Source organism: Erpetoichthys calabaricus, chromosome 1, assembly GCF_900747795.2.
Source record: "Erpetoichthys calabaricus chromosome 1, fErpCal1.3, whole genome shotgun sequence".
NCBI lineage: Eukaryota > Metazoa > Chordata > Cladistia > Polypteriformes > Polypteridae > Erpetoichthys > Erpetoichthys calabaricus.
The window spans coordinates 214,149,282-214,164,498 of record NC_041394.2 but is presented as its reverse complement, the minus strand read 5'-3'; the positions used below and the strand labels follow the sequence as shown (position 1 = coordinate 214,164,498).

Sequence of the window (15,217 nt, the reverse complement as noted above, 5' to 3'; positions counted from 1 at the left end):
GTACAGCAGCTGATTGGAAAGAGAATTATCGGTATACAGCATCAAGCACACGCTGCCTCAGCCATGCTGTCTATTGAACTGCTCTCATATGGCAAATGCTTCAGAGCCTTTCCTGTACTGACCTCGCAGTTCAGAAATGGTTTCATCCCAAGAACTATAATTGCACTCAATCAGTCCATCAAGTGCTCCTTGTAGAACTGTTTGTACTTATAATTACAATTACCTCACTGTAAACTTGCGATACAGTTATAATATTGCACAACCTGAGCCACTTTATAAAGCGTGTATTTACATATGATGATGATATCATTTTTAAGATGAAAGGCAGCAAAATGTTTATTATATTATACAGATAAAACTTTAACTTAATTTAAATAATCTATATTGTTAATAAATAAACATGTGAGGACACGGTGCCGCAGCGCTAGCAAGGAGCTGGCGCTCTGTTCATGGATTGTTCCTGCCTCGTGCTGTATTCTTGCTGGGACTGGCGCGACACTGGATGGATAGAATAATTAACATGTACTACGAAGATATTTCAGATAGATAGATACTTTATTAATCCCAATGGGAAATTCACATTCTTCAGCAGCAGCATACTGATACAATAAATAATATTAAATTAAAGAATGATAATAATGCAGGTGAAAAACAGACAATAACTATGTATAATGTTAAATGTTAACGTTTACCCCTCTGGGTGGAATTAAAGAGTCGCATAGTTTGGGGGAGGAACGATCTCCTCAATCTGTCAGTGGAGCAGGACAGTGACAGCAGTCTGTCGTTGAAGCTGCTCTTCTGTCTGGAGATGATACTATTAAGTGGATGCAGTGGATTCTCCATAATTAATAGGAGCCTGCTGAGTGCCCTTCGCTCTGCCACAGATGTCAAACTGTCCAGCTCCATGCCAACAATAGAGCCTGCCTTCCTCACCAGTTTGTCCAGGCGTGAGGCGTCTTTCCTCTTAATTCTGCCTCCCCAGCACACCACTGCGTAGAAGAGGGCGCTCGCCACAACTGTCTGATAGAACATCTGCAGCATCTTATTGCAGATGTTGAAGGACGCCAGCCTTCTAAGGTAGTATAACCGGCTCTGTCCTTTCTTGCACAGCGCATCAGTATTGGCAGTCCAGTCTAATTTATTATCCAGCTGCACTCCCAGGCATTTATAGGTCTGCACCATCTGCACACAGTCACCTTTCATGATCACTGGGTCTATGAGGGGTCTGGGCCTCCTAAAATCCACCACCAGCTCCTTGGTTTTGCTGGTGTTCAGGTGTAGGTGGTTTGAGTCGCACCATTTAACAAAGTCATTGATTAGGTCCCTATACTCCTCCTCCAGCCCATTCCTAATGCAGCCCATGATAGCAGTGTCATCAGCGAACTTTTGCACATGGCAGGACTCCGAGTTGAACAGGACCGGAGAAAGTACAGTCCCCTGTGGCGCTCCTGTGTTGCTGACCACAATGTCAGACGTGCAGTTCCCAAGACGCACATACTGAGGTCTGTTTTTAAGATAGTCCACGATCCATGCCATTTCAGTGTTCCTTTAAGAAGCATGTAGTGATACACACACACAGAGCACATAGAAAATCAAATACAAAACAAAGCATTTAACGTGCTACTTTAGTTACGATGGGATTTGAGAAACTAGTAAATTAAATGATTTTAAGATGTTTATGATGTTCTACTTTAATGACAAAATAAACTCCGTGATTAAAGTGGAAATTTCGAGATGAAAGTTGACATTTCGTGCTTTTTTCCCCACTGTGTGCCTATTTTTTTTCTCTGTACCCTAATAAGCTTTCATATGACACTCAGACGGTGGGCCACAACTCACCTTTTCACAGTGACTTTAATATCTGACAACTTCTTTTTTTATTTCAGGCACTGTGCGACTTGTGAACTTGAGCTTTTGAGTTCCTCCGACACTCTATTTCACTCGATCAATTTCCTTTTTGTTGTTTATACCAAGGTTTTTCCTTGCCTCCACTTGATATTCGCTAAAGTTCTTCTATTTCCCCCCCGTGCTTTTCCCATTGTCTTTTCACAGAACGCTGAGCTTAAGGGCTATTTATATTGATCTGCATATTCAGAGAGGCGTAATTCTAGGAAGAGTTGGGGCGGGACAGCAGGCGTGTGCATGTGCGTTACTTTTCACGCTGACCAAGATTTATGTAGCAGTTTTTGCATCTGGATTTTTTTGTGCGTACGAACATTTCCACATTTGTGCTTACGCCATGTTATAGTGTGAATTCTATGCACGGCGTTATACATGAGGCCCCTGGTCTTTTTATAATGGGAGGACTGGAAGGGGCGGAGCTAATTTCCCTCATTGGGAGGTTTCTGGGAGCTGTGGAGAGAAAAGGAAACAGAGTTAGTGACGGCGCCCCCTCTTGCCCTGGTGGATTACTGTTTACCTCGAATGAGCCAGCAAGGAGATCCTCAGACGTACATGCGTGACAACTGTTAACCCCCAATTCATTACTGTCATTATACATATCAGTTAAGGGGAATGCCTTTTCAAACATGAGGTGTTTCACGCTAGAAAAATAACATAATAAATTTTCAAGCTTGGAAGAGTTGCAGCATTGCAATATCAATGCAAGTTCAACCAATACTGATGCATATGCAGGCCAGAGGCATTACCTATTAATTTTTAATAACAAAATGAAATTCTGTAAGCTTATTGTTCAGTGGCCATGAAATTACTAAAATAAATAAAATCTCTTTAAAATGCTTCTTAAACTCATGAAACATGTACATAAAATATTTATCCATAATGCATATGGATTACATACAACATTAAAGAAAATTAAATAACTGTTATAATTGCAAGCCATGGTTTTAATAAAATGTTCATAAGATGTTTATCAATATTTATATGACTTTCACACTTCACAAATTTACACATAAAACCGATAAAGTGAGGGTGAATTCATCATTATATATTCTTTTTCTAAAAATGTGAGCTGCTGTACTAAACACAAGCTCTCTCACTATCCACACTCTGAGAAAGAGTGTCTGTTTTAATTAAAGAACACAATGAAAAGGTCTGAACTCATTAAAGAAATTTCTCTTTTAATTTCTGCCAAAAACGCACCTCTTTTTTTCCATTCCAAGCACAGTTGGATGACACATACATCTTCCGCTCCTCTACATGCACAGGATGACTCCTCAGATTTCATTTTCTCAGTTTATTGCTCTGCTTCCTTTACTATAAAAGCCAGTATTGCTGACATCACTCTCTCCTAAAGTCTGACTATCCACTGTCTGTTTACAAGAAGTTTTGGCTGCAGTATGTATATCCTTCAAGTAGTGTAATATACTGCACAAAGGAGCATTTCAACAAAACATTTTATATAGCACAAAAAAAGCTCAAAATGAGCCAGTTTAGATCTTTGGCCCACTCATCGGACCATCACAATTTTTTAGTTATTTGAAACGGTAGCATTGCTATCAGAATTTTAAAGTTAATACAGTTAAAATCTTCACATGAAACTCGCATACATTCCTGTGACAATGCAGTGAAATTTAACTTGAGCTAAGATTCATGTTTTTTTTTTTTCTTTTCTTTTAAGTGGGGCCCTGCATTCATGGCATAGTCAAACCATGTACAAGTGACATGTCTTTATATAGGGAACAGAGTTTAAATTTGATGTGATTTTTTTTTTCTGTAATTGTGGCAAATTGAGAACAGCAAACACATTATACAGTATTCCTGCTTGAAGAACCAATTTACATGCAGCTTATCTCTAATGATAATGATTTTTTTTAGCATTTTCATCATATTTTGTTAATTTTCATAAATGCTAGGACCAAACATTTTTGTGTATTTCAAGTTTTAGTTACCGTAGTAATTTCTTTCTTTCATATTTTAAACAAAACACTTTCTGGTTGCTTGGATTAGCTACAGTGGTTATGGCTGTGTTGCAACCTCAAACTGGATTAAGTGTTTTTGAAAATATAAATGCTGGTTTACCACTCAATTTTTTTTTCTTTCCCCCTCTTTGTGGTACACTTGGAAGCGCACTCAGTAGAATTTTGCATATTTAGTCCTTTTATCTGTAGCTTGCAAGTAAACATTTTTGCTGACCATATTGTATGTGGCTGCATTCACTGACATGCATCATGTTTTTATTGTGACAGTTTGTCTTCAGTTCCTAAATTTAGAGTGCTGCAATCTGTTTGGCATGGATGTTTCTGGAGTGTATTTTAACATTACATGAAATTGGTAAAGGTAATAAAGATAGAAATGAGCAATGTGTAGGCATTTCCAGATCACTTGTCGAACTATATTGTACCCAATTATCTTTTTGGTCCCATGGAATGTTTTTCTAAATAGTTGCTCTGAAATATTAACATTTCAAGAAATTTTTTTCTTTCAAAATTTAGCATTTTTATTTTTGGCATACTGTGTTTTATGCTAAAAAGTCATAAATCATGTATTTAAAGACAAAAAAAAAAATGGCATCTCAATTCATGACTAATAATAAACTGCAATTTTGCAGATAGAATTACCTAATAAACAAACAGATCTGTACTTTTTAAAGATCCATTTTTCCACATAATGTTATAAATTATATAAACATTCTCAACTATTCCCAAATAAAACTTCAGGCTAAACTGCTTCCTTTATAATTCCACTTGTAGTATGTGTTAATCCTTGTTTTTAGAAAGCATTAAGCACTTTGTAAATGGCTGTGCACTTCACATGAGAATTTGAAATCTGTTTTGTGCATGTTATCCTTTGGAAGCACGTAGCAGGTGAAGAGGAGGGAGATTAAAGGAAATTAACTATTATTATGTATACAGAATTATGAATACTTTTTAAATTGCAAATCAGATTGTAGTTGTAATAACAGATCCTTCATTTCCATAATTTCCATTAACTTTAAAACTGTACATTTTCACTGTATTACACCTTTAAAGTGAGATTTTCTATATAACTATTGTGACAATAGTTATCAAGTAATAACATCCCAACTTTATTTGGGGAATATTTTATTTGGTTGTACAATTTTTGAAAAAATAAATAAGTTTGCATTGATTATTTGGTTAATGCTACAGGGGACAACAGTTCCATTTTATGCTTAGTCTTTCTTAAACTGGATAATAATATAGTAATAAAATAAAAACAATGGGATTGTGGCAGATTAATAACATAACAGATCATATTTTACAACATACAACCTGTTTTACACCTTGTTAAAACAATGAATAATGTCATTAAATGCTGTTTAATTTTTAATGAATGTTTTATTCTGCATCAGTTTTGAGATTAAATCATTCCGGAGTAGTCTATTTTTTTTCTATATCAGACATCCGCTTTAGTGTTTGCGATGTACTCTGTGGTTTTAAAGGCCAATAATATATTCAGTAGGAAAGGGAAATAGAGTGCATCATCTTGTGACCAGCATGGTTTTCAGTTATGCATTCTTGATAAGAATTCAGCCATGAAGGACTAAAATCAGACTTCAGCAATATAAAAGTAAGTAAAGGGGTTTTTGTCTTTCTTGGGTCTGATCTTATAAATAAATGAGGAATTGATTTTCAAAAGTAATTTTTTTGCAGATAATTTTTAAGTTGCAATTAATTAATTTATAGAACATGCTTAAAGCTTGAAAGTAAAACTGGCTGCTTCTGCTATTTCAGGTTTTGTACTGTACCAAATTCACCTACTTGCACAATTCACCTTTGACATGTGTAGCATTTATTTAAATATTTGATAAGTGTTTATTTCTGTGAAATACCAAATTTCAAAAAAAGTTTTTTAGGGTATAAAAATGGAGTGGCACATCCTTTACAGATTTTTTTCTTGTTAGACATGTATCTGTTTATCACAATGTATACATTTCTGTACTCCAGATTTTGCTTCTAAATGATAAGTATATTTTTGAACTGTCTAGATCAGCAGTTCTCAAACTGGGGTTCGCGGTCCCCTAGAAATGATTGCATATTTATACTATTTATATTTTTACAATTATTAACCTTTACCATCTAGGGGAAGTAAGTGACTGAGCTCCGTCGTTACCCCCACCACCTAGACCCGACCACTAATCCGCTGTTCCGTTATTCACTTCCACCGCATTGTTTTCCCACCGTTATTGCTCAGCACAAACTAGCCCTTCTTATTTTTATCATAATTAAAAATTATCGATTCTTTGATAGAATCAAAACACTCGCGAACAGTTTTTGTATATTTTAGAAGCAAATAAGAGCGCTAAAGGTGGATACAGATAATCAACAAACATATTTTACATTTTTTGTGTTTTTAAGTGGTGAAATTGCCCGCTCAACGCAAATGGTTAAGGCAAAGCAGATGCATCCATCCCATTAAAATTTTAACTTAAATTTAATAACTAAGATGTACGTAATATTTTCTGAATAAATAATTGTTTGTCAAAAAATGTTTTATTCACAGCAGCTTGTACCTATGCAGTGCCGCGCAGTGGGTATGTGACACACTTGTGCAAAGTATTTGGCGCCCCCAATTTTCTTGAAATAATATTGATTTTTAAATTTTTAATAAAAGGGTCCGCGAGCCATGGAACAATTTTTAAAGGGACCGCCACACAAGAAATTCTAAAGTTTGAGAACCGCTGGTCCAGATTATCAGGTGGAGTGGTGGCTCTGAGGCTAGGGATCTGCACTGGTAATCGAAAGGTTACCGGTTTGAATCCCGTACAATGCCAAAAGGCCCTTGAGCAAGGCCCTTAACCTGCAATTGCTGAGTGCTTTGAGAAGTGAGAAAAGTGCTATATAAATGCAAAGAATTATTATTATTATTATTATTAGATTCTTTTTTGTGCTTTTTCAAGCATATGACCTATAATGTATTAATTAAAATGGAATTTACTAGATTGAAATAATGTACAGATCAGAATTTTGGAATAAACTTAACTTTTATTGCTGTACATATGACCAAGGTTACTGAGAATGTTGAGTTTTGGTTTGCAGTAAAGCAAATAAAACAACGGTGTTTAGATTTTATAATGTGGAGTTTGTGAGAATTTGATCTAGGAAGAACTCTGAAATAGCATTTTTTGATTGCTTTTATCTTTTTTCTTTTTCAGATCTCCACAGAGACTCTGAGCATAGAGCAGAGACTCATCAACGCAGAGGCTCACTTTGTGATAAGCACTGTGCTTTCAATATTCCACCTGAACTAATGGACACCCACTCACCTACAGGGTCTCACTATCACCATCACCATCACAGCCTGCTCACTCCTCGCTACTTACCAGGTGAGTAAATAATAAATTTGACATGTTCCTGTTTTCTTTCATTGAATACTGAGATTTATATAGGGTACATTAGTTGACTAATTAAATATAAATATAAACATTACATTTTATTGTAAAAATGAACATATTGCATACTTCCACTCAAGACGTTACATAATTTTTGACTCTGAATATTTATACATCAAGGCCCATTGTTTTTTCCTAACTTTATATTTACATTAGTTTGAACCAATATCATTTAACTGGAGTGTCATTGTTGCTCTTAAATTCCCCACTTTAACGGAGTTACTTCATTTTGGTATTGCAATAAGCAGCATCACTAGTTGCTTCAGACATATTTACAGTAATTACATTTTCGTATCATGATCAGCTCTTGTAGCAAACTGAGGTGAATGCACAATCAAGTTAAAAATCGCCCTGCTGTCAAAATCCAAAATCCCATAACCCTGCCCTGTAAGAGGGCTATTATTTACAGTATATAGATGATAATTCAAATATTGCTTAAAATACCATGAGTGCAGAACAATAAGTGGACATACAATAAGTGGCGTTATTGAACTGAGAGTAAAAGTCCAAATTGGGCTAAACAACCATACAATTTATTTTTAATTTTACAAAAATTGTTGCAAGCAATTCCAGTCATATAAAGACATTAATCTTTTCTTTCGCTGTTATTTGAAAGATGTTAATAAAGTTAAATGCCATGAAAGACTGAGTGCAGCTGTGCCCTTTTAACATATTTCCAATTGCTGGACATTAAATCCAATTCAAGTTAAAAAGCTTGTAGTGCTCATTCCACTGTATATCCTCTATTATAGCTGTTTTCTCCATATGCAAAGTCAGAAGCATTTTGGTTCTTTATCATTTAATAGAGATGATATCTGATCTAGGAATGCAAAATAAATTCTCTTTAGCTCCTGTGTTGCTCTTTATATTAAGTGTAAAATACATGACAAAATGTCTGTATTGCATATAGGACATAGTTTACAGTTAAACGGAACGACTCGTACTGTCTGAACACTTTTCAGAAGTTTATTCCTTTTTTAACAATGAAAAATTGTGTTTTAATTGAAAAACTAGTGATTTATATATTTGCATGAGGGAGAGTGAGAACGCATTCAAGTATCAGAGTGAACTGCACTATGTTGTGTTTAATTAGGGCTGCTGTTTTGGAAAAGTACAAATAACTTAATGAGTTAGAGGGAGGTTTGTGTTCTGAAGACAGGCATGATGAAGACAATGACTGAGGAGGTGAACATCTGAGTAGCCCAGTTTAAATGTTTGTGTGTGCATACAATTTTTTTTTTTATTATTTTTAAAATATTTTTGGAAATTTCATGTTTTACATATTTCATGAGGTTATAGTATTTGTAAATGAAAGAAGTGTGCCCTGTATCTAAGAATTAGATTGCATTATATGTGTTTACTAATGTAATGAAACATTACACAGATATTTGTTACAAAAGTATAAAAAAAAGGAATCTCCTGTTTTTGTGTTTGTAAAGCCTGTTTTCCTTAAGTCAGCTCACTGTACAATGATCTACCTATGCGAAAAGAGAAATCAGGAATAGGAAGCTAACAAAATCTGGTAGTGTTCATAGTTATGCCTACCTTCAGTGCCTACTGCACTCTGTATCTCTGTTACAACCACCTGCATGTCTTCTTTTCCCACATCCAAAAAAACATCCTCTTAGGCCTTCCTCGTTTCCTATTGCCTGGCAGCTCTATGTTTAGCATCCTTTTCTCAATATATCCAGCATCTCTCCTCTTCACATGTCTAAACTAACGCAATCTCATTATTCTGACTTTGTCTTCAATCCATCCAACCTGAGCTGACCCTCTAATGTACTCATTTCTAATCCTGTCCATCCTTGTCATACCCAGTGCAAATCTTAACATCTTTAATTCTGCCACCTCCATCTCTGTCTCCTGTCTTTTTGCCAATGCCATTGTCTCCAACCCATATAACATAGCTGGTCTCACTACCATCCTGTAGAAATTCCCTTTCACTCTTGCTGGTACTTGTTGAAGCAGATTAGGCAGCACGGGCACCCTCAGCACCAAAGAAGGCACTCAGAATCTCAAGACAGGCAGCAGAATCAGGCTTTATTGTACGGCTCACATACAGACTCAATTCAAGTGATTTGAGCCCCAAACATTCCGTGATCTCCAGATTTATTACAATTCTTTGTCACAAAATATCCCCTCTTCACACAATTTCCCATCATGTGCTTTACAGGGTTTGTAATAATAATGACCTCGTTCAGCGTCTTTTCTCATAACAATATCCTGCCGTCATAGACTTTCTCAAAACAATTTACCCATCACTATCTGTTTCTTCATTAAAATCGCTTTGGCTTGAGGGATGTATTTGTCACCTGGAGGTGAGCATCACCTAATCACTCCTTATAAAATCTGAGCTGTTAAAGATTGAGGGCCTTTGGTTAATTAGTTCTCATCACTATTTTGGACTCAGTAGAACCCACCTGTGAAAACTGGACTGTTTAATTAATAATTCAATTAATGTTTACTTGTTGCACTAGCATCTCTTAAGGCTGACGTAATAGACAGCTGTGCCAGTTAAGCGGCAGCACGCAACTTCACTGATAAGGGCTAAGCTGCAGACAGCTTGGCGTGGTGCCTCTTGACTACTTGAAATAAAAGTACAGGTCCTTAACAGTTAATTCTTACATAGTTGTGAATTTCCCATTGGGATTAATAAAGTATCTATCTATCTATCTATCTATCTATCTATCTATCTATCTATCTATCTATCTATCTATCTATCTATCTATCTATCTATCTATCTAGTTTAAAACTGGTTTGGTACTGTATACTCATCTGTAACTTTATTATTATTCATAAAGAGGCACAGACAAATAAACTTAAATGCTCCTTTAAATATGTATATATATATATATATATAATTTTAATGTGCACTAGGATATTATGCTTATGTTCATATATGCTCATGATTCTCTTAGAATATATGCAAATCATCAACTTTAAAAATATACTTTTCTATACTGTCTGTCACAAATCACTTCTGACACACTTCTCCACCCACTCCACCCTGCTTATACTCTCTTCTTCACCTCTCTTCCACACTCCCTGTTACTTTGTACTGCTGATCCCAGGTATTTAAACTCATCCACCTTCGCCAACTCTGCTCCCTGCATTCTAATCACTCCTCCGACCTCCCTCTTATTTACACACATGCATTCTATCTTGTTGTCTTGTTCCTACTGACCTTAATTCCTCTCCTCTCTACAACAACATAAATATATATATTATGGCTGCAACTAATGATTATTTTGGTAGTCGACTAATTGTTTGTTTTTTTCGATTAGTCATGATTATTTCATGCCTGACTATTTGGAAGCCTGCGAACTGTGGTTGCACATCCTGTTCTGGGCTCTAGTGCATGTCTTACCTCATCTGCTCACGTCTGTCCACCTGTGAGTGTCACCCTGACACATGGACACTGGACGCATACAGGGGTTTTATTAAAGAGGATATCCCCAAAATCACACAAGAAGTGCCACAGTGGGCATTAACAGGCCCTGCCTCTTGATAGCCCCCCAGCCTTGACTTTCTAAGAAGACAATGAAAAACTCCCCCAAAAAAAACCCTTGTTGTTAATATTATACAATAAACACATACATTTGATTTGTGTCTGTAACAGCCACTGTAAAAAAAGTTAACGTTTTTTTTTTTTTTTTTCACTTTTATTCTCTCAGTCACGATCACGATACATACTACCGCCCCCCAGGGATCTGACGTTGTTAGTTTTTATATGAAACTGAGAGTAACTGTTGATGTGAGTCGTGTTTTGAGACAATCACACTGGAAATTCTCTGATCTGGATGGATAAAAGCTGACACACAAACGCTGGTGAATCTGCCTTCTTCGTATCTCATTGTCACTTGATTTTTTTTATTCAATTTTATTGAGTGTTCCTGCTTATGCTGAAATAGTATGCACCTTATGGCCCTTGATGTCAAAACAACACTGACAAAAAAACAGAGACATAGGTATATATGATATTTAGAATTATTCATTTTATGACCTTATAGTACATTTTGGAAAATATTGTGGCACAGATGCAACATTTTTCATATTATTCATATTCATTCGCGTACCTTCTTGCAGTTGTAATCCGTGACTGCGTCTTTTTTTTTCCCCCCGACCTTGCCCAGTCTGCATAGAACTCCAGGACATGCAGAGGAAAGTATGTTCCTCTGCAAGGTGAGCCATGAACGCTCTTCTTTTCTCAGTGGACCCCGTACATGCCTTGCACAGTACATGTGCTTTGATCACCACCAGGTCAAGCTTGTTATAGCACAAGCAACCGGCCACCTGCATGCTCCTGCTAGCACTGAATAAGCTCACGCCTTCTGGTGTCAGCGCGCAGCACCAGGGGAAAAAAAAAGAAAGAGACAAATATATGTGACATTTTGAAGAAATCATTGTATAATCTGAATAGTATCAATCAGAAAACATCATCACACTAATGCAATATTATTTGAAAACAAACAGATCAGGTGTAAATTTGTTACTTGTAAAAGTTAGCTTTTTTCACTTCTATTATCTCCGTCACGATCACGCTCTCCCTCCCCTCCTGACCTCCTCATCTGACTCTATCTAACTAACTAACAGCGCCAGCATAAATTCTCAAGAGATGGCGGCATCACAGCTCCAGGATGCTTGCGTTTCAGATGCTCCTGCATCGCGGTGGTGCTGGCATGAAAAGAAAGCTCCGCTTTGCATAATGTGCATTCAACTTTTTTTTCTTTTTCGGTGAAGTGCTCCCACACTTTAGAAAGTTGCTGTCTCAGTTTTTTTCCATCTCCTTTCCCCGCCTCTATCCGACTCGCCATTCCAACCACGTTTATTTTCCTCTACATTCTTCTTCTCCTCAGATGTTTTTTCTTCGTTGGTAGGACTGTGTGCAGTCTTGACAAACAATAACAAACGATACTGCCACCAGACTTTCATGTAGTGCATTGCAGTTTCAAAAACCAATATGGTTCTTTGTGACTGGAGCTTCTATTGAAGGTTCTGTTTATGACGCGTCGACAATAAAAAAATCCGCATCAACGATTTTTTGTAGTTCATGTCATCAATAATGTCGACTAATCATTGCAGCATATATATATATATATATATATATATATATATATTAATATACACATACATACATGTTTTCTTACAAATTATGTGCCTCAAAGTGCTTTACAAAAAAAAAAAAAGAAAAATATAAAAATAAGATTAGGCAATACTAAGTAACAAAGAATAAAGTAAGGTCTGATGGCCAGGAGGGCAGAAAAAACAAAACAAAAAATACTCCGGAGGGCTGGAGATAAAAAAAAACAAAATCTGTAGGGGTTCCGAGGACAAGAGACCGCCTAGCTCCCACTGGGCATTCTACCTAACATAAATGATCTAAATCAGTCCTAATGGTTTATAGGCTTCACGTGGAAGAATTAGATGATGATGGTCATGTGGACATCTGGTCTTCAATCCATCAATGTAGGGACTACATGGTGCCGTGATCAGGTGGTGGTGGCTGAGATCACTACCATGTAAAACTGGAAAAATAACAACAGCAGAAAAAGTAGGGGTTAGTTTGGATTGCGGAGCCATGATAAAAACGATAATAAATGCATATACAGAATATCAGCAATACACTAAAATGAAGCTATAAGAAAACCATATTAAAATAATGGGTTTTTAGAAGTTTTTAAAAGTGTTCCACTGTATTAGCCTGGCAAATTTCTATCAGTAAGCTATTCCAGATTTTAGGTGCATAACAGCAGAAGGCTGCCTCACCACTTCTTTTAAGTTTAGTTCTTGGAATTATAAGCAGACACTCATTTGAAGATCTAAGGGTACAATTTGGAGTGTAAGGTGAGAGGCATTCCAAAATATAGGATGGAACAATATTATTTAAGGCTTTGTAAACCGTAAACAGTGTAGTGACATCAAAACTGGAGAGAGGTGCTCGGATTTTCTTTAGTTAAGATTTTGGCAGCTGCATTCTGCACTAGTTGCAATCGATTGAACTAATTTTTTTCAACATCTTGCAGAGTTATAAGGGATCTTATTTTTATTATATTTCATAAGTGAAAAAATTTTGTTCTAGTGATCTGATTATGTGATTTAAAATTTAGCTCAGAGTCAATAATTACCCCTAAATTCTTTACCTGCATCTGGATTTTTAAGCCTAATGGATCAAGTTTATTTCCAATATCCTCACTATATCCATTTTTGTCAATCACTAAGATTTCTGTTTTCTCCTTATTTAGTTTGAGAAAATTACTATTCATCCACTCAGAAATGCAAGTAAGACATTGGGTCAGTGAACCAAGAGAGTCAGGGTGATCAGGCGCTATTGATAAATATAGTTGTGTGTCATCAGCATAGCTGTGGTTGCTCACGTTATGCCTTGAAATAATCTGACCTAATGGAAGCATGTAGATCAAAAAGAGCAGTGGACCCAGGATAGATCCTTGTGGAGCATCGTATAGAATATAATGTGTCTTCGAAGTATAATTCCAACAATTAACAAAGAATTTTCTACCTGTTAAGTAAAACTCAAACCAATTTAAGACATTAGCAGAGAGGCCCACCTACTGACTAAGGTGAGTATTGTGATCAATGGTATCAAATGTGGCAGTCCAATCTAGGAGGATGAGAACAGATAAACAGCCTCTGTCTGCATTTACCCACAAGTCATTTACTACTTTAAGAAGTGCAGTGTCTGTAATGTGATTTGTTCTAAAACTTGTCAAAAACAGCATGTTTATTCAAGTGATCATTTAGCTGTGTAATGACTGCCTTTTCTAGGATTTTGTTTAAGAAAGGCAGGTTAGAAATAGGTCTAAAATTTTCAATAACAGTGGAGTCAAGATTATTTTTCTTGAGCAGGGGTTTAACAACAGCAGTTCTAAGACAGTCTGGGAAGACCCCCATATCTAATGATGAATTTACTATGTCAAAAACACTATCAATGTTGGTATTGGGTCAAGGGCACAGGTGGAGGCTCTCAGTTGAAAAATTATTCTATATAAATCTGGTAAATCTATCCTGGTGAAAGAATTTAATTCGCTTAAAATGGAATACCGGGGTTTAATAGGATCAGTATTGGGGGGATGTACTATATTATTTCTAAAATCATTAATTTTGTGATTAAAAAATGTAATGGAAGCCTTACAAGTTTCACTGGAAGTTTTTTGGAGGCATTCCATCGAGTGACCTGGGTTTAGCAAACAATCAATAGTAGAGAATAAAACTCTTGGATTACCAGCATTGTTATTTATAATTTTAGAGAAGTAACACAGTCTCTCAAGACAGACTATGTTGTTGTATTCTGTTGTTTTAGCCTTCATTATTTCATAGTGGACAATCAATTTAGTTTTTCTCCATTTACGCTCTGCTCTCAGGCATGTTTTCTTTAAATCAGATACTCTTTGGGTCTTCCATGGTGTAACAGTGCTGGAGGATTTTCTATCTTTTCAGGAGCAACTGTCAGCGGCAGCTCTCACTGTAACATTAAAATTTACCACCTTATTATTTACATTATTATCATTTTTGTAGTCAACACTACAAACAGACTGGTTGCTTAAAATGTTTGTAAACTTTGAAGCTGCAGATGAATCAAAGAAACATTTTTTAACAATATGCTTCTCATTCATTTTGTCTATCAGTATTTCCAGATTAAATAGTAAGGGGAAATGGTCAGATAAACCGATATCCATGGTCTGCATAACATCTACTTTTAATCCTTTAGTAATAATTAAATTCAAAATGTGCCGCTCTTTGTGTGTTGGCTGACTAACGTGCTGGCTCAGATCAAAAGAGTTCAGGAGGTTCATGAATTCTTTTGCTTTCGGGTCACACTGATTATTGATATGAAAATTAAAGTTGCCAACAATTAGGTACCTAATATTTAAGGTCTCTGAAGAGCAG

General features: G+C 36.1%; 1 protein-coding gene across 7 annotated transcripts in view; it reads left to right on the top strand.

The window, feature by feature from the left end:
- cax1 (cation/H+ exchanger protein 1) overlaps positions 1-15,217 on the top strand; it is a 93,801-nt gene that overhangs the window by 12,672 nt on the left and 65,912 nt on the right. For 6 of the 7 annotated variants that reach the window (XR_003717513.2, XR_003717514.2, XM_028811466.2 and 3 more), the window contains exon 2: positions 7,076-7,246. Coding sequence is in view for 5 of the 7 variants with exons in the window: in XM_028811466.2 (XP_028667299.1) it covers positions 7,076-7,246 (171 nt within the window). In the remaining 2 variants the exon portion in view is untranslated. Of the gene's footprint in view, positions 1-5,412; positions 5,491-7,075; positions 7,247-15,217 lie in introns of those variants that run through there. The other variant, XM_028811474.2, reaches the window with a different exon arrangement.